This window comes from Triticum dicoccoides, chromosome 2A, assembly GCF_002162155.2.
Source record: "Triticum dicoccoides isolate Atlit2015 ecotype Zavitan chromosome 2A, WEW_v2.0, whole genome shotgun sequence".
In the NCBI taxonomy this organism is placed as follows: domain Eukaryota; kingdom Viridiplantae; phylum Streptophyta; class Magnoliopsida; order Poales; family Poaceae; genus Triticum; species Triticum dicoccoides.
In genome coordinates this window covers 373,816,886-373,836,885 of record NC_041382.1, presented here as the reverse complement: position 1 = coordinate 373,836,885, position 20,000 = coordinate 373,816,886, and the positions used below count along the sequence as shown (strand labels likewise).

At 37.3% G+C, this 20,000-nt stretch overlaps 3 protein-coding genes and 5 non-coding genes across 8 annotated transcripts; 4 read left to right on the top strand and 4 right to left on the bottom strand.

Moving 5' to 3' along the window:
* Positions 1 to 1,761: 1,761 nt before the first annotated feature.
* On the top strand, positions 1,762 to 3,822 carry LOC119357856 (50S ribosomal protein L2, chloroplastic-like). Its single transcript, XM_037624662.1, has 3 exons — positions 1,762 to 1,796; positions 2,289 to 2,695; positions 3,359 to 3,822. The coding sequence occupies exons 1-3, from the start codon at positions 1,762 to 1,764 to the stop codon at positions 3,787 to 3,789; spliced, it is 873 nt and encodes a 290-aa protein (XP_037480559.1). The 3' UTR covers positions 3,790 to 3,822.
* Positions 3,823 to 4,408: 586 nt separating this feature from the next.
* Positions 4,409 to 5,606, bottom strand: LOC119354612 (photosystem II protein D1-like). Its single transcript, XM_037621336.1, has one exon. It carries the CDS (start codon positions 5,500 to 5,502, stop codon positions 4,777 to 4,779), a length of 726 nt encoding a protein of 241 aa, XP_037477233.1. The 5' UTR covers positions 5,503 to 5,606; the 3' UTR covers positions 4,409 to 4,776.
* Positions 5,607 to 6,027: 421 nt separating this feature from the next.
* LOC119357855 (maturase K-like) lies at positions 6,028 to 6,931 on the bottom strand. Its single transcript, XM_037624660.1, has one exon. The coding sequence runs from the start codon at positions 6,721 to 6,723 to the stop codon at positions 6,028 to 6,030; it is 696 nt and encodes a 231-aa protein (XP_037480557.1). The 5' UTR covers positions 6,724 to 6,931.
* Positions 6,932 to 10,665: 3,734 nt separating this feature from the next.
* Positions 10,666 to 10,737, bottom strand: TRNAQ-UUG. Its single transcript has one exon. It is a non-coding gene; the product is annotated as a tRNA-Gln (tRNA).
* Positions 10,738 to 14,044: 3,307 nt separating this feature from the next.
* Positions 14,045 to 14,118, top strand: TRNAP-UGG. Its single transcript has one exon. It is a non-coding gene; the product is annotated as a tRNA-Pro (tRNA).
* Positions 14,119 to 14,257: 139 nt separating this feature from the next.
* Positions 14,258 to 14,331, top strand: TRNAW-CCA. The gene has a single exon. It is a non-coding gene; the product is annotated as a tRNA-Trp (tRNA).
* A 4,890-nt stretch (positions 14,332 to 19,221) lies between these two features.
* On the top strand, positions 19,222 to 19,295 carry TRNAR-ACG. The gene has a single exon. It is a non-coding gene; the product is annotated as a tRNA-Arg (tRNA).
* Positions 19,296 to 19,568: 273 nt separating this feature from the next.
* On the bottom strand, positions 19,569 to 19,640 carry TRNAN-GUU. Its single transcript has one exon. It is a non-coding gene; the product is annotated as a tRNA-Asn (tRNA).
* Positions 19,641 to 20,000: the final 360 nt, after the last annotated feature.

Below are 20,000 nucleotides of genomic sequence, written 5' to 3'. Positions count from 1 at the left end.
TGTATGTAGACACATGGATCCGTACATCTCGATCGGAAAAGAATCAATAGAAGGAGAATCGGACGATATCTAATATGACATCCGATTTGTCAAAGGGATTGGATTGGTGACTTACCCATTCAGTGACTTTGGCACTGGACGTTCCAAAAACGGGTACTATCGGATCGGGTGAATTAGAGAATAGACAGAGGTCCGTTGGCATTTCAGCCTTTCTTCTCCTTTCAGGGCCTATCCGAAAGAGAATCGAGTACCTCTTGGTCCTGAATATCAGAATAGGACGAACGAACCGGCCTCCGTGGATATCTTTGCTTCGGAACAAAACCCTGCAATCAAATAGATTGTCCCAAGGGCGCCATATTCTAGGAGCCCAAGTTATGCTATTGAAAATTCGTTCCTCTAGCAGTTTCGGTTTGAGCATTCCGTTCCCTTTTTCAAACTCCACTTCTTTTCATATAGCAATCCCTGATCAAAGAGAGAACAATATCCATTTCAAAACATTTCTAACAGATTCCTTAGTTCGGACCGACGAAGTAATGTCACTCGACTATTATCAACCTGACTGCAATCTTTTTCTGTCGGTAAGGATTGCACCAGAGCACCTTCTACTTCTAATAGGCCATGAACTATAGATAGAGAAGAATCATTCTGAGCGAGTACATAAGAAGCGATCCACTTTTTTCATCGGTTCCAGGGGAAGACCAAAGATCTTGCGTGGCAGGTCCGCCAGAAAAACTCAAAAGAGAAAGAAGTCTCGTTAATCTCTTCATGCTCGTTCCAAGTTCGAAGTACCTTTTGGCCAAAGAAAAACCCGCTTCCTGACACGATTGCCTCTTTATCTTTATATAGATAGATTCTATGGGGTTATTACTTAGTAAGTCTATTTTGTACAAGAGCCCCTCCTATCTGATAGAAAAGGGTCCCATGATCCCGAGCCGATCTTACCTTGGCTCGCAAACCCCAAGTTTGTCTATGAAGAGCTAATCTAATTGTATTTTTTTCTAGAATGGATTTCTTATGTGGAATACTAATGGATAGGGCTTCGTTGCTAAGTGCTACAAGATCTAGTGCACTGGAACTCGTGGTTATGGACCCGAATCCTTTAGTATGGAACATTGTCTTTTCCAAGTAAAAACCCCTAGTATATGAAAGAATGAAAAGGTGCTTTCATTCTTGTGGAATAAGAAGCCCTCGTACCTTAATGAAAGGAAAATTGTAATTTTTCGTTAGGTATTTGACCAAATAGGATCGTCCAGTTCCTACAGAACCTATCACTAAAATACCCGATAGGGCTAAGCGGAACGAAAAGGGTTTTCCATGAGATGGTAAATGAAAATGATTAGTCCCACACGAGGTTTGGGAATAAGTGATTGTCTAATAATGAGCAAGGAATATACGTCTTTCTGCTAAAGAGGATCTATTAAACTCATAATTCATTAGATCCTTGTTATCAATGCCAACTAGGTATCATAAGTAAATGGATCCCGGTTGTTCAATCCTTCTATAACCAAGGTCATTCTTTGCTAAAGAGAAATGATCACTATGAGTCAGACTCAATAGAATTGGATCCATTCCAAATAGCGAGAATTAGGATTCTTGATCCCTCTCAATCTCTCTTTCAATTCGAGGATCCAGAGAGGTGTTTTCATAGTCATCTCCGAATATTTGCCATCTCGGAATATTTTCGATTTCATTTTTCTATGATATGTCTTTCTATATGAAAATTTGTTATTTACGATGTACGATGATCCCTGTTAAGCATCCATGGCTGAATGGTTAAAGCGCCCAACTCATAATTGGTAAATTTGCGGGTTCAATTCCTGCTAGATGCACACGAACGGGAACATTCCATAAGTCTATTGGAACTGGCTCTCTATCCATGGAATCTCATCCATCATCCATACATAACGAATTAGTATGGTATATTCATACCATAACATAAGAACAATAAGAATTCGAATTCTTATCGATACTGGAACTCAGAGCATAGTAGGGAAAGTCGATTTATGGATGGAATCAAATACGCAGTATTTACAGAAAAAAAGTCTTCATTTATTGGGAAAGAATCAATATACTTTTAATGTCGAATCGGGATTCACGAAGACAGAAATAAAGCATTGGGTCAAACTCTTCTTTGGTGTTAAGGTGGTAGCTGTGAATAGCAATCGACTACCTGGAAAAGGTAGAAGAATAGGACCTATTCTGGGCCATACAATGCATTACAGACGTATGATCATTACCCTTCAACCGGGTTATTCTATTCCACTTCTAGATAGAGAAAAAAACTAAAGGAGAATACTTAATAATACGGCGAAACATTTATACAAAACACCTATCCCGAGCACACGCAAGGGGACCGTAGACAGGCAAGTGAAATCCAATCCACGAAATAATTTGATCCATGGACGGCACCATTGTGGTAAAGGTCGTAATTCCAGAGTAATCATTACCGCAAGGCATAGAGGGGGAGGTCATAAGCGCCTATACCGTAAAATAGATTTTCGACGGAATCAAAAAGACATATCTGGTAGAATAGTCACCATAGAATACGACCCTAATCGAAATGCATACATTTGTCTCATACACTATGGGGATGGTGAGAAGAGATATATTTTACATCCCAGAGGGGCTATAATTGGAGATACTATTGTTTCTGGTACAAAAGTTCCTATATCAATGGGAAATGCCCTACCTTTGAGTGTGGTTTGAACTATTGATTTACGTAATTGGAAGTAACCAATTAGGTTTACGACGAAACCTAGAAATCGATCACTGATCCAATTTGACTACCTCTATGGGATAGACCTCAACAGAAAACTGTTGAGTAATGGCAGCAAGTGATTGAGTTCAGTAGTTCCTCATAGAAAATTATTGGCTCTAGAGATATGGTAATATGGAGAAGACAGAATTGTTTGAAGCACGCACAGAACCGGAAGCGCCCCTTGTTTAAAAGAGAGGAGGACGGGTTATTCACATTTAATTTGATGGTCAGAGGCAAATTGAAAGCTAAGCAGTGGTAATTAAGACCCCCGGGGGAAAATAGGGATGGCTCCTACGTTACCCATAATATGTGGAAGTATCGACGTAATTTCATAGAGTCATTCGATCTGAATGCTACATGAAGAACATAAGCCAGATGATGGAACATAGAGACCTAGGATGTAGAAGATCATAACATGAGTGATTCGGCAGATTTGGATTCCTTTCCTATATATCCACTCATGTGGTACTTCATCATATGATTCATATAAGATCCATCTGTCTAGAGATCGTCATATACATCTAGAAAGTCGTATGCTTTGGAAGAAGCTTGTACAGTTTGGGAAGGGTTTTTTTGAGAGAAAAGAAGAATCTACTTCAACCGATATGCCCTTAGGCACGGCCATGCATAACATAGAAATCACACGTGGAAGGGGTGGGCAATTAGCTAGAGCAGCAGGTGCTGTAGCGAAAATCATTGCAAAAGAGGGTAAATCGGCCACTTTAAGATTACCATCTGGGGAGGTCCGTTTAGTATCCCAAAACTGCTTAGCAACAGTCGGACAAGTGGGTAATGTTGGGGTGAACCAAAAAAGTTTGGGCAGAGCCGGATCTAAGTGTTGGCTAGGTAAACGCCCCGTAGTAAGAGGGGTAGTTATGAACCCTGTGGACCACCCCCATGGGGGCGGTGAAGGGAAAGCTCCCATTGGTAGAAAAAACCCCACAACCCATTGGGGTTATCCTGCGCTTGGAAGAAGAACTAGGAAAAGGAAAAAATATAGCGATAGTTTTATTCTTCGTTGCCGTAAGTAAATACGTAACTAGGAATATGGAAAATTGCATTTTTGGAATTTGCAATAATGCGATGGGAGAACGACGGGAATTGAATCCGCGCATGGTGGATTCACAATCCACTTGGCTACATCCGCCCCTTATCCAGCTAAAGGATTTTTTTCTTTTTTCCATTGATCATTATTCTATTTATTTTGACCTCAGTACTTCGATCGAGATATTGGACATAGAATGCCACTCTTTAAAAAGGAAAAAAGGAGTAATCAGCTGTGACACGAAAAAAATGAATCCTTTTGTAGCTCATCATTTATTGGCAAAGATAGAAAAGGTCAATATGAAGGAGGAGAAAGAAACTGGTCCCGGGCATCTAGCATTCTACCCACAATGGTTGGCCATACAATCGCGATTCATAATGGAAAGGAACATATACCTATTTACATAACAAATCCTATGGTAGGTCGCAAATTGGGGGAATTCGTGCCTACTCGGCATTTCACGAGTTATGAAAATGCAAGAAAGGATACTAAATCTCGTCGTTAACTGAATTCTGAATAGAAAGATTAAGAAGACAAAAAGATTCAAAATAAAGACAGAAATACCCAATATCTTGTTGATATTGGGTATTTCTGTCGTTTCTTTCTTCAAAAATTCTTATATGTTAGCAGAAAAACCTTATCCATTAATAGATGGAACTTCAACAGCAGCTAAGTCTAGAGGGAAGTTGTGAGCATTACGTTCATGCATTACTTCCATACCAAGGTTAGCACGGTTGATGATATTAGCCCAAGTATTAATAACGCGACCTTGACTATCAACTACAGATTGGTTGAAATTGAAACCATTTAGGTTGAAAGCCATAGTACTAATACCTAAAGCAGTGAACCAGATTCCTACTACAGGCCAAGCAGCCAAGAAGAAATGTAAAGAACGAGAGTTGTTGAAACTAGCATATTGGAAGATTAGTCGGCCAAAATAACCATGAGCAGCCACAATATTATAAGTTTCTTCCTATTGACCAAATTTGTAACCCTCATTAGCAGATTCATTTTCAGTAGTTTCCCTGATCAAACTAGAGGTTACCAAGGAACCATGCATAGCACTGAATAGGGAACCGCCGAATACACCAGCTACACCTAACATGTGGAATGGATGCATAAGGATGTTGTGCTCTACCTGGAATACAATCATAAAGTTGAAAGTACCAGAGATTCCTAAAGGCATACCATCAGAAAAGCTTCCTTGACCAATAGGGTAAATCAAGAAAACAGCAGTAGCAGCTGCAACAGGAGCTGAATATGCAACAGCAATCCAAGGACGCATACCCAGACGGAAACTAAGTTCCCACTCACGACCCATATAACAAGCTACACCAAGTAAGAAGTGTAGAACAATTAGCTCATAAGGACCACCATTATATAACCACTCATCAACAGATGCAGCTTCCCAAATTGGGTAAAAGTGCAATCCGATCACCGCAGAAGTAGGGATAATAGCACCAGAGATAATATTGTTTCCATAAAGTAAAGAACCAGAAACAGGCTCACGAATACCATCAATATCTACTGGAGGGGCAGCGATGAAGGCGATAATAAATACAGAAGTTGCGGTCAATAAGGTAGGGATCATCAAAACACCGAACCATCCGATGTAAAGACGATTTTCAGTGCTAGTTATCCAGTTGCAGAAGCGACCCCACAGGCTTGTACTTTCGCGTCTCTCTAAAATTGCAGTCATGGTAAGATCTTGGTTTATTCAAATTGCAAGGACTCCCAAGCACACGTATTAACTAGAATATAGATAATAGAAGGCTTGTTATTTAACAGTATAACATAGACTATATACCAATGTCAACCAAGTCAGCCCAAAGATTAGCTATCCATATAACTAAATTAACCAAACCAATAATTTTGTATTTGTAAATGAAGTGAGTCAAAGTGAAAAACTTTGATGGGTCTTTTCTATATGGGTTGCCCGGGACTCGAACCCGGAACTAGTCGGATGGAGTAGATAATTCTTCCTAGTTACAATAGAGAAAAATCCCTCCCCAAATCGTGCTTGCATTTTTCATTGCACACGACTTTCCCTATGTAGAAATAGCCAATTTCTATTCCAAAGAGGAAGTTCTACTAATTTTTTTAATTAGTAAGTTGATTCACCTACTCTTTATTATAATAAAAAGAACATTTCAGAATGAAAAATAGAAAAGTTTTTTCTTGATCATTTATCAACCCTTTCCTGTTTCTTAATTTCGTCTAATGATTAATTAAGAGGGTTGACCAGGTCATTGATACGTATAATATCCAAATACCAAATACGCTTAGTGTGTGATCCACAGAAAGAAAAAAGAGTTGTTTTGGTGAACATCAAAGAAAAAACTTGCTCTTCTTCCATAAAAAAATCTTCTAAAAATGCCGAACCCAATCGTTGCATAAAAGTTTGTACCGTGCTTTTATGTTTACGAGCTAAAGTTCTAGCACATGAAAGTCGAAGTATATACTTTAGTCGATACAAAGTCCGTTTTTTTGAAGATCCACTATGATAATGAAAAAGATTTCTACATATCCGACCAAATCGATCAAGAATATCCCAATCTGATAAATCTGTCCAAATGGGTTTACTAATAGGATGCCCTGATCCAGTACAAAATTGAGCTTTTGATAAGTATCCTATGAGGAGAGTAGCGGGGACTATGGTATCGAATTTTTTCATTCGAGTATCTATTAGAAATGAATTCTCTAGCATTTGATTCCTTACTAACAAAGAACTTGTTTGTACACTTGAAAGGTACGCCATAAAATCGAAGCAAGAGTTTGCTAATTGGTTTATATGGATTCTTCGCGGCTGAGTCCAAAAACAGAAATAATATTGCCAGAAATTGATAAGGTAGCATTTCCATTTCTTCTTCAAAAAAAGTGCCTTTTGATGCAAGAATTGCCTTTCCTTGATATCGAACATAATGCATAAGAGGATCCATAAAGAACCATAGGGTTTTCCGAGAAAAACCAGGGTACATTATCCCAAAATGTTCCATCTTCCTATAAAAGTGGATTCGTTCCAGAAAAGTTCCAGAAGATGCTAATGGTAAGCAAGAAGATTGTTTACGAAGAAACAACAACAAAAAATTCATATTCTGATACATAAGAGTTATATAGGAATTGAAATAGTCTTTTATTTTCTTTTTGAAAAAAATGGATTTCATTGAAGTAATAAAACTATTCCAATTCGAAGAATAGTTGAGAAAGAATCGCAATAAATGCAAAGATGGAACATCTTGGATACGGTATTTAAGGAGTTGAACCAGGATTTCCAAATGGATAGGATAGGGTATTTCCATATGTGATAGATAATCCAAATGCAAAAATTTGTCTTCTAAAAAGGGAAATATTGAATGAATAGAGCGTAAATTCTGAAACTTTGGTATTTCTTTTTCTTTCGGACAAAAAAATTCCCGTAGCGAGAATGGGATTTCCACAACGATCGCAAACCCTTCAGATAGATTCTGAGAATAAAACTCAGAATAAAAATAATTTTTGTAATCCAATAATCGATCTTGGTTAGGATGATTAACCAAGTTATCCAAAAAAATCTGCTGATACATTCAAATAATTAAACGTTTCACAAGTAGTGAACTAAATTTCTTGTTATTATAACTAACAACTATTTCCACAGGTTCAGAACCATTTAATCCATAATGGTGGGCAAATGCATAAATATATTCCTGAAAGAGAAGTGGGTAGACAAAGTATTGTTGACGAGATTTATGTTTTTCTGAATACCCTTCGAATTTTTCCATTTGTATTTCTACTTGAATCAGAGAGAAGAAGCATTTCTCGGTTTATCGAATGATGATACATAGTGCAATATGGTCAGAACAGGGTGTTGCATTTTTAATACAAACCCTGGAAAGAAAGGGAGTCTAATCCACAGATCTTTTTCTACTCCTTTTCTACCCAATTAGTTTATGTTTGTTCTAATAAAAAAAAGAACAGAACAAGTTTTTTATTTTTGCAGGCCAATCGCTCTTTTGACTTTGGAATACAACCTCTTTATCAATATACTGCTTCTTTTACACATTCAATCCATAACATCCCTTATTCAATCCATAATCAAGAATAATTAGGATTTCTAAAAAAAAGAAAAAATAAAGGGTCCACTCATAGGAAAACCCAACCTTTCCCCGCATCCGGCACTAATCTATTTTTAACGTCTAATTAGAGCGGGGAATCATTCCAATTAGGAAGTTCAGCTCGTTGCTTTTTATTTTACCAGAATTGGAGCCAGGCTCTATCCATTTATTCATTAGACCCAGAAAATCGTAATTTTGGATTCCATTCAAAAAAGATTGATTTTATTACGACGTGCTATTTTTTCCATTCATTACCTTTGAGGATCAGTCATGGTCTTCTAGACTCTACCAAGAGTCTGGACGAATTTGTTGTTTCATCCAAATGTGTAAAAGATCATAGTCGCACTTAAAAGCCGAGTACTCTACCATTGAGTTAGCAACCCAGATAAAAAAAGGATCTTAGATACGATCGAAATCCAAAAATCAATGGAATTACACCGCGCGCTTCTGTCAAAACATTGAACTAGCAAGACATCAAAAGATTTTTTTTATCGACCATGAAAAACACTCAAATGCCAAAACGAACAAGTCCGATGAAAATCCACTAAAGTAAAGTTAGAAAAAGAGCGACCCTAATCACGATGGCCAAATTCTCCTTATTTTTAGCGATTTTTATTAACAAAAAATATATATTATAAAAAATATATATTATATTGTATGAGAATACATGCAAGAGGAACACCCTTATCATTTGAGCAAAGTGTAGGCGGAAAAATTGAATATGGAGTGAGGATAAAGAGACCCATCTATCTACAAATTCTATTTGTTCAATAGACCTTTGTCAATGGAAATACAGTGGTAAGAAAACAAATTAGATAGAAAAAGTAAATAAAATAGGGGCTTATGTTGGATTGCCACGATATAATATAAATCCAAATAGGATTAAAAAAGAGGTAAATTGTGTCTAAATAATTAGACAACTAGGAATACTAATAATCTTCTCCTATCCTACTTTTTGATTCATTTAGTTCTTCAATTAACTCAAAGTTCTTTCTTTTTCTTTAAAGAATTCTGCCTTCCTTAAAATATCATAAACAGTTCTTGTTGGTTGAGCACCCTTTTCAAGGAAATAGAGAATAGCTGGAACATTTAAACAAGTTTGATTCTTTATCGGATCATAAAAACCTACTTTTTGAAGATCTCTTCCTTCTCTTCGAGATCGAACATCAATTGCAACGATTCGATAGACAGCTTATTGGGATAGATGTAGATAAACAACGCCCCCCTAGAAACGTATAGGAGGTTTTCTCCTCATACGGCTCGAGAAAATGATTCGAATTTCTATTGATAATAATAGAAATTAGACTATAACGTGCATTAATTTCCTTACAGAAAAAACAAATTTCATTTATACTCATGACTCAAGTGGGCTAATTTTACCTGACAAACTTCGAAGGCAAAATCCTTCCAAAATTTTCGAGTCGTCTTTAAACTCTTTTCTTTGTCTCATTTCGAACGAATTGACTTTTATTCCTTATTCTGATCCAACTCTGTTGTTGAGACAATTGAAAACTGTGTTTACTTGTTCTGGAATCCTTTATCTTTGATTTGTGAAATCCTTGGGTTTAGACATTACTTCGGGAATTCCTATTTTTTTCTTTCAAAAGAGTAGCAACATACCCTTTTTTTCTTATTTCGTTCGATAAAGCATTTATCTCTTCTATAGAAATCTAATAAGAGGGATTGATTCTGATATACTTTTATTGGACTTTCTTCTTATTTTAACCTTTCGATTTATTTCTATATTAAGGATAGACTGAACAAAGTTGGCCTAATTTATTAGTTTTCACTAACCCTAGATTCTTTCCCTTGATAAAAAAAATGCTGTCCTCTCGAGCTCCATCGTGTACTATGTTACTTAAACCCAGCGCAAATTTGGTTCTGAACGAATAGAACAGGCTATGTCGAGCCAAGAGCATTTTCATTACTATGGAAAATGATGGATAGCAAAATCCACAATCGATCATGTCCTTCAAGTCGCACGTTGCTTTCTATCACATCGTTTTAAACGAAGTTTTACCATAACAAACATTCCTCTTTTCATTGCAAAGTGGTATAGAGAATTGATCCAATATGGATGGAATCATGAATAGTCATTGGTTTAGTTTTTTTATACTAATTAAAACTTGCTATCTATGGAGCAATATGGATAAAAGAAAGTAAGTATTTATCCGGGAAGCCTCCGCCAAGATCCAATTTATTTAAACCCATATTAAAATTCTATCATATGAATGAAACATAGTTTGAAAAAGACGACTAAACAAGTTTTCTTAAAACTTATTTATTCTTAAATTTCCACCCTCAACGGATGGCTCGAGATGATCAATCTTGAAGTGAGAAAAGAAGGATTGACTCTTCCTCAATAAATAAACTATCAACCTCCAAAAAAGTTTAATTAATTTAATTACTAGAATTAGAATTCTAGTAGTAATATATTTTTTCAGTACCAAAAACAATTAACTATAATAACTAAATAAACTATTCCAATGAAAAGATTGATAGTTTTTGGTAGTTATAGAATTCTCGTACTTCTTCAACTCGAATACCAAAAGGAAGAAAAAAATATGACTAAGTGATTTTATAGTAGAGGCATATCCTGAATGTGCTTGATAGATCCCATTTTTTCATGAAAATGAAGATAGTCAATTTGACTGGACTTAAGACTTTATTATGTTTTCTGAGAAAGAATAAGATATCATTATTCTCTTTAATAAACTTTTGTCTCATATGGAATACTATATGATTTCACCGTTTGTTTCATCAGAAACAATCTGGGACGGAAGGATTCGAACCTTCGAGTAACGGGACCAAAACCCGCTGCCTTACCACTTGGCCACGCCCCATTTCGGGTTTTATGCGACACTAATAAACACTAGTATGTTTATTTGTTATTCGTCAATACCATTTCAATTACATAAAAAGGAGGGATATTCTCTTGCTAGTATTCTACACATGCGGATAATATAGAATCAAAAAAATGCATTGATCATTACATGGAATTCTATTAAGATATTATATGAAAGTCGAATTTATTCCACTCTCATTTGAGAGTGCGAATACAAGGAGGTATTTTGTGTTTGGGAAAGTCCGAAGAAAAAAGATTTTGAATCTGCCTTTTCCTTCTTTCCCTTAAAAAAATAACTCAAGAAAAATCCAATTATTTACTCTACAAGAATGAAATGCTTGTTATGCCTAATATACTTAGTTTAACCTGTATCTGTTTTAATTCTGTTCTTTATCCTACTATTTTTTCTTTGCCAAATTACCCGAAGCTTATGCTATTTTCAATCCAATCGTGGATATTATGCCTGTTATACCTCTATTCTTTTTTCTATTAGCCTTTGTTTGGCAAGTTGCTGTAAGTTTTCAAAGAAATCTTTAGTACTCTGTATGCCAAATTGAATGATGTGTTCATTCCAAAAAAAATTAAAATGGGTAAAAGCCGAGAAGTTTTATATTTTTATATTATGAATCTTCGATTCTAAAATTTAAATTCTTCTACATTGAATGGATAGCTACAACAATAAATTTGGATCAGCCTTTCTACTCCCCTGCACCTAGGTTGAGCAGGTACCTAAAGGTACCTACACAATACCTAACCACCTAACCCTATTTTTGCTATTGATAAGAGTGCTTATTATAAAAGAATTCTTGCAACTTTTTTCAAGAATTCTTTTTTGCATTTTTAGGTATAAAAAACCATCCTAGTGGATCCGTGTGGTAAGGAAAAACTGGTAATCTATTCCTTAAAAAAAATCTTGGAGATTATGTAATGCTTACTCTCAAACTTTTTTTTATACAGTAGTGATATTCTTTACTTCGATCGAGATATTGGACATAGAATGCCACTCTTTAAAAAGGTAAAAAGTAGTAATCAGCTGTGACACGAAAAAAACGAATCCTTTTGTAGCTCATCATTTATTGGCAAAGATAGAAAAGGTCAATATGAAGGAGGAGAAAGAAACAATAGTAACGTGGTCCCGGGCATCTAGCATTCTACCCACAATGGTTGGCCATACAATCACGATTCATAATGGAAAGGAACATATACCTATTTACATAACAAATCCTATGGTAGGTCGCAAATTGGGGGAATTCGTGCCTACTCGGCATTTCACGAGTTATGAAAATGCAAGAAAGGATACTAAATCTCGTCGTTAACTGAATTCTGAATAGAAAGATTAAGAAGAAAAAAGATTCAAAATAAAGTAAAGGTAGGCGGGGAATAACCTTATTCATGACAAGTTTCAAACTAGTAAAGTATATCCCTAGGATAAAGAAGAAGAAAAGTGGGCTAAGGAAACTCGCAAGGAAAGTTCCAACCGATCGTCTACTTAAGTTCGAGAGAGTTTTCAAACCACAAAAACGTATCCCTATGTCTGTTTTCAAAGCACAAAGAGTTCTTGACGAGATTCGCTGGCGTTACTACAAGGAAACTGTTATGATACTGAACCTCATGCCCTATCGAGCATCTTATCCCATCTTAAAATTGGTTTATTCGGCAGCCACAAATTCTACTCATTATAGGGATTTTACAAAGCGAATTTATTTATTACTAAAGCCGAAGTCAGTAGGAGTACTATTATGAAGAAATTCAGACACGAGCTTGAGGACGTTGTTTCCCCATAAAAAAAGCATGTGTCATATAACAATTGTACTAAATATAGTAAAGAAATCTAAATAACCTTTAGATCCATCTAAGATTTCGATTCCCAGTAAAAAAAATATAGAATAGAAAAATATGGGACAAAAAATAAATCCACTCGGTTTTAGACTTGGTACAACCCAAAAACACCATTCCTTTTGGTTCGCACAACCAAAAAATTATTCTGAAGGTCTACAGGAAGATAAAAAAGTAAGGGATTGTATCAAGAACTATATACAAAAGAATAAAAAAAGGGCTCGAATAGAAAAATAGAATCAGAATCAAGTTCCGAAGTAATTACACATAATAGAAAAATGGACTCAGGTTCAAGTTCCGAAGTAATTACACATGTAGAAATCCAAAAAGAAATCGATACGATCCACGTCATAATCCATATTGGATTCCCAAATTTATTAAAGAAAAAAGGAGCAATCAAAGAATTAGAGAAAGATCTACAAAAGGAAATTAACTCTGTAAACCAGAGATTTAATATTTCTATCGAAAAAGTTAAAGAACCTTATAGACAGCCTAACATTCTTGCAGAATATATAGCTTTCCAATTAAAAAATAGAGTTTCATTCTGAAAGGCAATGAAAAAAGGCATTGAATTAACTAAAAAAGCAGATATAAGGGGAGTAAAAGTAAAAATTGTGGGTCATCTCGAAGGAAAAGAAATTGCACGCGCCGAATCTATTAAAAAGGGTCGACTTCCCCTCCAAACAATTCGCGCTAAAATCGATTATTGCTGCTATCCAATTCGGACTATCTATGGAGTATTAGGTGTAAAAATTTGGATATTCGTACACGAAGAATAAGTAATCTTGTCTTCGGATTCTGTCCATTGATAGAATAAAAAATGACAAGAGACTTTTTTCCTGAAATCCCTGCAAAAGAAGAAATTATACCTCTTTCTATAAGATTTAATGAAACTTTTCTTTCTTTTTCCTTCCGATACTAAAAAAAGATTGAAAAGGATCAAATTTTGTCATATCACGAAGAAATCTATCCCTCCCATAGCAATAACTAGAATTAAAAAAAGGGAATGACAAAGCATCTGGGAATAAACGATTAATTTCTATCAATAAACCCGCTAAAGCACCAAACCATAGAGTACTTAGCACGGGTGCTACAGAGAGATATGTTTTTATATCCCGCATTGAAAATCCTCCTTCCTTGTTGGAATACATATATGATCATAAACTCTTGCCCAAGATTGTTATGCTATATATAAAATGAACCATATCGACGAAATTTTCCTATCCCTAAAAAAGAAAAAGATGACCCCTTTTTCCTATATATTACCAAGGAAAAGTAATCCTTCTTTTATAGGCGAAATTATATTGGATTTTATATGTATATAATTCCTTAATTATATGAGACCAAAAAGAAGAAATGGCACGAGGGTTCTATATATAGATAGAGAAAGAAAGAAGAAGAAAATTATGATGTGGAAAAGAAGACAGGAATTGTGTACAATGGCATTGTACAACAATTTAATTTGGAAAAGGGATGTAGCGCAGCTTGGTAGTGCGTTTGTTTTGGGTACAAAATGTCACAGGTTCAAATCCTGTCATCCCTACCTATTACTTCTTTCTTCTTTATAGGCAGTAGCAACGAGATCAATTAAAGTAAAGTGGGTATAACTTGAATTTGTGGAGACTATACATACGTGAGATACATTAGGAATAGAAAAGGATTTTCTTTTTGAATGAATGAAAGCGCTCTTAGTTCAATTCGGTAGAACGCGGGTCTCCAAAACCCGATGTCGTAGGTTGAAATCCTACAGAGCGTGATTCCATCTATTTTATGTCGAAGCAGAGTAAAATAACTTAACAAAATTGAATTGTAACTCCAGTTTCAATTTGACCTCCTCTCTGGTCTGGAGGAGGTCAATCAAAAAAAATGACTCAATCAAAGATCCAACTGATCCCCACGCCTGTATTGCAAATACGCAGTCACGAATAATCCCGCTAAAGTAATAGGAATTAGGCCTAAGATGATTCCAAATAGAAAAACTTCAATCATTTCGATTTGTTCGAGGGGATAAAAAAAGAGGTACGATCTATCCCTAAATAGTACTCTAAATTATCCACGAATCTCAATGACCAAGAAAAGAATTCCTAATTAGTCTGGAAAAGAGTCGTAGAATGCTAGGAATCCCAAAGAAAGATTTTTCTTTTCTGAGTTATAATTATTCAGTCAATTCAAATAAGGCGTATCTTGTTCAAGCCAATAAATAGAGCTTGGGTTATAGTTAAAGCAGCCAGTAGAAAACCAAAATAACTAGTTAAAGTAAGCATGAAAGAGTTAAATTCCATTTATTTTTTTACTACACTACATATGTTGGTAAAGCATTTACCTAAGTTATGGAGATTCATAATTCATCAGTTATTTTAGATAATACTAAAAAACAAGATAGAGTAAGATATAGAAGTGTAAAAGAAAGTGGATTCATCAGATGATACATGAGTCCCTAATTCCGAATCAAGAGATTTGTTGTGGAATTTGTCAATTGAGTAAAGTAATAATATTAAGAACTAGATCATCTAACCCCACTGAATGAAAAAATGAAATTCAATTTTCAGGGAAATTTTTGAATAAGAGATAAATAAACAATTGAATTTGAAAAAAAAACTTCTTTCTATTTTGGATAATTTCTTTTTCAATAGGACCCTCTTTTTGGAGTGAACGGTCGAATATTCCCCTATTCCTTCTTATTTTAACTGATTGTATTCCATATGGAATAAGAGGAGAACAAAAGCATTCCACGACCTGCCAAGGGGCTGTTAAAAAAAAGAAAGCTCTTCCTTGAATTTACTTTATTTTTATTCCTTTTTCGAACTCCAACCAAAGTAGATTCGAAGACGAGTCACTTCAATTATCCTTTTAAGTTCTATTCTATCTTCTGTCTTTCCCTATTTCATCTCGTAAAGTTCTGTGCTCGCAGTTTGGTCAAGAAAGTTAGACCTAATCCAACAAACAATACAAGGATGAATTACGAATTATGAAAGGATAGATTTCACATATACTTGTCCTTGTATTGTGTCAGTATGAGAATATCCTTCCTAAATTATTTATCCAAACCTATTGATCATTAACTTAGATTTTCCCAAGATTTTGGCTGCTATTCCGAATTACTCTATTATTCTGAAGCCAATGAAAAGTAAGTAGAACCTACAAAAATGGGGTTTTCTATTGATGCCTTGAATAACATATAGCTTACCTATAGACAAAAAAAAGTAATTATGTTTCGGAACCAGGCAAAACCAGATTGCTGTGCCATAGGAAGGATGGCTATACTAATTCGGTATACTCAAAATACACCTTTGGTACAAAATTGACAATCTCACAAGGATGAAATATCAGTAATTTTCTATTTACTGGTCGATCCCGTCTTTTACGGAATCAATTCCTTTTTTGAATGTACAAAAATTTTGGGAGTTCAGCATGTCTGGAAGCACGGGAGAACGTTCTTTTGCTGATATTATTACCAGTATTCGATACTGGGTTATTCACAGCATTACTATACCTTCCCTATTCATTGCGGTTTGTTATTTGTCAGTACAGGTTTAGCTTATGACGTGTTTGGAAGTCCTAGGCCAAACGAGTATTTCACGGAAAGCCGACAAGGAATTCCGTTAATAACCGACCGTTTTGATTCTTTAGAACAACTCGATGAATTTAGTAGATCCTTTTAGGAGGCCCTCAATGACCATAGATCGAACCTATCCTATTTTTACAGTGCGATGGCTGGCTATTCACGGACTAGCTGTACCTACTGTTTTTTTCTTGGGATCAATATCAGCAATGCAGTTCATCCAACGATAAAACAAATTCCAACTATAGAACTATGACACAATCAAACCCGAATGAACAAAATGTTGAATTGAATCGTACCAGTCTATAATAGGGTTTATTACTCATTTTGTACTTACTGTTTTATTTTCCAATTACTTCTTCAATTGAGAGAAAGAAAGAGACTAATAAGAATTCTCTTATCCCATTTGGAAGGATACCATCCTTATAACTACCCATGACTGTTTTTGTCTCTAGCATGACCAATTGATAAAATATGGAGGAAAGTAGGGGAAATGGCCGATACTACTAGAAGAATTCCTCTTTGGCTGATAGGTACTGTAGCTGGTATTGCTGTGATTGGTTTAGTAGGTGTTTTCTTTTATGGTTCATGTTCTGGATTGGGTTCATCTCTATAGTAATCAGAGGGACCAGATTGTAAACATGAAAAAGTAGGAGCTTAGCGGGTCCTTACCCCCCTTTATCTGATTAGAGCAGAAAGGACCCGCGGAATTTTTACTCTTATAACGCGAATTGAATCTATTCGATTCACTCTTATGAAGCAACAAGAAAAAGAGATCACTCGAGGATCCAATATCTTATTCCACGAAGGAAGTATCCTGAAAAACCTTGATTTAGTTTCGAGTAATAAACTAATAAAACCTTAATCAAAACTATTCAACTAGCCTAAAAATAAAAAAACCTTCAATGGAAGAGTTTACTTTTTTTTGCTAAATTTCTGTAAATTTGAAGTTGAACTTAATTAAACAAGCCAAGCAATTTGCTCACAATCACAAGAAATTTTTCCCCCGCCATATTTTCTTCCCCTCTATTTGTCCACTACCTCGGCTAAACCTAAGCAAAATAAAAAGAGGTCCAAGAGACAAACCCGAATAAAGAAGAAATAGTAATCTTTGACGAATTAGGAAGAAAAAGGATTCTTATTTTGATACAAGAAGAATCGGCACAAGAAAAAGGCTTTTTCTTGTGCCGAATAGACGATTAAGAAGACCTGCAATCCCTCCGAAAAAGAAGAAACTTCAGGAGAAGGGGTGCCCCCTCACAAAAGGGGGCCGCAGTGACCAGGCCCGGGCGACTGTTTACCAAAAACACAGGTCTCCGCAAAGTCGTAAGACCATGTATGGGGGCTGACGCCTGCCCAGTGCTGGAAGGTCAAGGAAGTTGGTGAACTGATGACAGGGAAGCCGGCGACCGAAGCCCCGGTGAACGGCGGCCATAACTATAACGGTCCTAAGGTAGCGAAATTCCTTGTTGGGTAAGTTCCGACCCGCACGAAAGGCATAACAATCTGGGCACTGTCTCGGAGAGAGGCTCGGTGAAATAGACATGTCTGTGAAGATGCGGACTACCTGCACCTGGACAGAAAGACCCTATGAAGCTTTACTGTACCCTGGGATTGGCTTTGGGCCTTTCCTGCGCAGCTTAGGTGGAAGGAGAAGAAGGCCCGCTTCCGGGGGGGCCCGAGCCATCAGTGACATACCACTCTGGAAGAGCTCGGATTCTAACCTTGTGTCAGACCCGCGGGCCAAGGGACAGTCTCAGGTAGACAGTTTCTATGGGGCGTAGGCCTCCCAAAAGGTAACAGAGGCGTGCAAAGGTTTCCTCGGGCCAGACGGACATTGGTCCTTGAGTGCAAAGGCAGAAGGGAGCTTGACTGCAAGACTCACCCGTCGAGCAGAGACGAAAGTCGGCCTTAGTGATCCGACGGTGCCGAGTGGAAGGGCCATCGCTCAACGGATAAAGTTACTCTAGGGATAATAGGCTGATCTTCCCCAAGAGTCCACATCGACGGGAAGGTTTGGCACCTCGATGTCGGCTCTTCGCCACCTGGAGCTGTAGGTGGTTCCAAGGGTTGGGCTGTTCGCCCATTAATGCGGTACGTGAGCTGGGTTCAGAACGTCGTGAGACAGTTCGGTCCATATCTGGTGTGGGTGTTAGAGCATTGAGAGGACCTTTCCCTAGTACGAGAGGACCAGGAAGGACGCACCTCTGGTGTACCAGTTATCGTGCCTACGGTAAACGCTGGGTAGCCAAGTGCAGAGAGGATAACTGCTGAAAGCATATAAGTAGTAAGCCCACCCCAAGATGAGTGCTCTCTCCTCCAACTTCCCTAGAGCCTCCGGTATCATAGCCGAGACAGTGACGGGTTCTCCACCCATACGTGGATGGAGCGACAGAAGTATGGAAATAAGATAAGGTAGCGGCGAGACGAGCCGTTTAAATAGGTGTCAAGTGGAAGTGCAGTGATGTATGCAGCTGAGGCATCCTAACGAACGAACGATTTGAACCTTGTTCCTACACGGCCTGATCAAATCGATCAGGCACTTGCCATCTATCTTCATTGTTCAACTCTTTGATGAAAAGATGAAAAAACCAAAAAAAAAAGCTCTGCCCTTCCATCTCTTGGATAGATAGAGAGGGAGGGCAGAGGCCTTTGGTGTCCCTTTCAGTCAAGAATTGGGGCTTCACAATTACTAGCCAATATTTATCTCATGCCTTTCCTCGTTCATGGTTCGATATTCTGGTGTCCTAGGCATAGAGGAACCACACCAATCCATCCCGGATTTTGTGGTTAAACTCTACTGCGGTGACGATACTGTAGGGGAGGTCCTGCAGCAAAATAGCTCGATGCCAGAATGATAAAAATCTTAACACCTCTTATTTGACTTTTTCACTATTTTGAAATAAGAAAAAGATCCAAATCTAAAATGCAAAGGTCGTCTTATTCAAAACCTCAATCATCACATCCCCTCTCTCCCACTTCACACCTCGGAATGCACTGTTCTTATAGAGAGAAAGGCGCTTTCCCATCTTCTTAACCTGAAATGAAGGGGTACCCCCGGGAAGAGATCCAGTGGAGACAGCTGGGCCTGTAGCTCAGAGGATTAGAGCACGTGGCTACGAACCACGGTGTCGGGGGTTCGAATCCCTCCTCGCCCATAGCCTTCCAAAGGGGGAAGGGCCTTTACTTTCCCCCTAAGGGTAGGAAAATCATGATCAGGATAGCGGACGTAAAGCTATTGAACTTAGGTATGCTCTTTCCTTTTGTCGAAGTGGAATCGTAGAACAGAATGTGATAGGATGAGATAGAATGCAATAGAAATAGAAACAAGGATAGCGAACGGGTTACCTACTCCTAAGGGTCAAAGCAAGCCCTTTAATTTAATTCTTTATTCTTACATTAAAATTCTTACATTAAAGAATGAATAAAATCTCCCCAAGTAGGATTCGAACCTACAACCAGTCAGTTAACAGTCGACCGCTCTACCACTGAGCTACTGAGGAACAAGGGGGGATTTGACCTCCTAGAGTTCAACTCCCGCTCTCAACCCATGAACAATATGAGTCCGAAGCTTCTTTCGTAACTCCCATAATTTCTTCGTAGTGGCTCCGTTCCATGCCTCATTTCATAGGGAAGCCCAAAGTGGCTCTATTTCATTCTATTTCACTTCCTAGCACTTCCTATCATTTAATATCCATCCCTTTGGTCTTATTGACATAAGAGATGTCATTTATAGAGCCACTTTGGGCTTCTCTATGGTAGAACCCATGGGGAGGCCTGAGAGGCGGTGGTTTACCCTGTGGCGGATGTCAGCGGTTCGAGTCCGCTTATCTCCAGCCCGTGAACTTAGCGGATACTATGAT

Coding starts and splice junctions, on each gene's coding strand:
- LOC119357855 (XM_037624660.1), bottom strand. CDS start 6,723: ATGTTCGATATCAAGGAAAGGCAATTCTTGCATCAAAAGGCACTTTTT.
- LOC119354612 (XM_037621336.1), bottom strand. CDS start 5,502: ATGACTGCAATTTTAGAGAGACGCGAAAGTACAAGCCTGTGGGGTCGC.
- LOC119357856 (XM_037624662.1), top strand. CDS start 1,762: ATGGCTGAATGGTTAAAGCGCCCAACTCATAATTG. Junction 1,797..2,288: donor AAGCGCCCAACTCATAATTG/GTAAATTTGCGG, acceptor AAAAAACTAAAG/GAGAATACTTAATAATACGG. Junction 2,696..3,358: donor GGGAAATGCCCTACCTTTGA/GTGTGGTTTGAA, acceptor AATCTACTTCAA/CCGATATGCCCTTAGGCACG.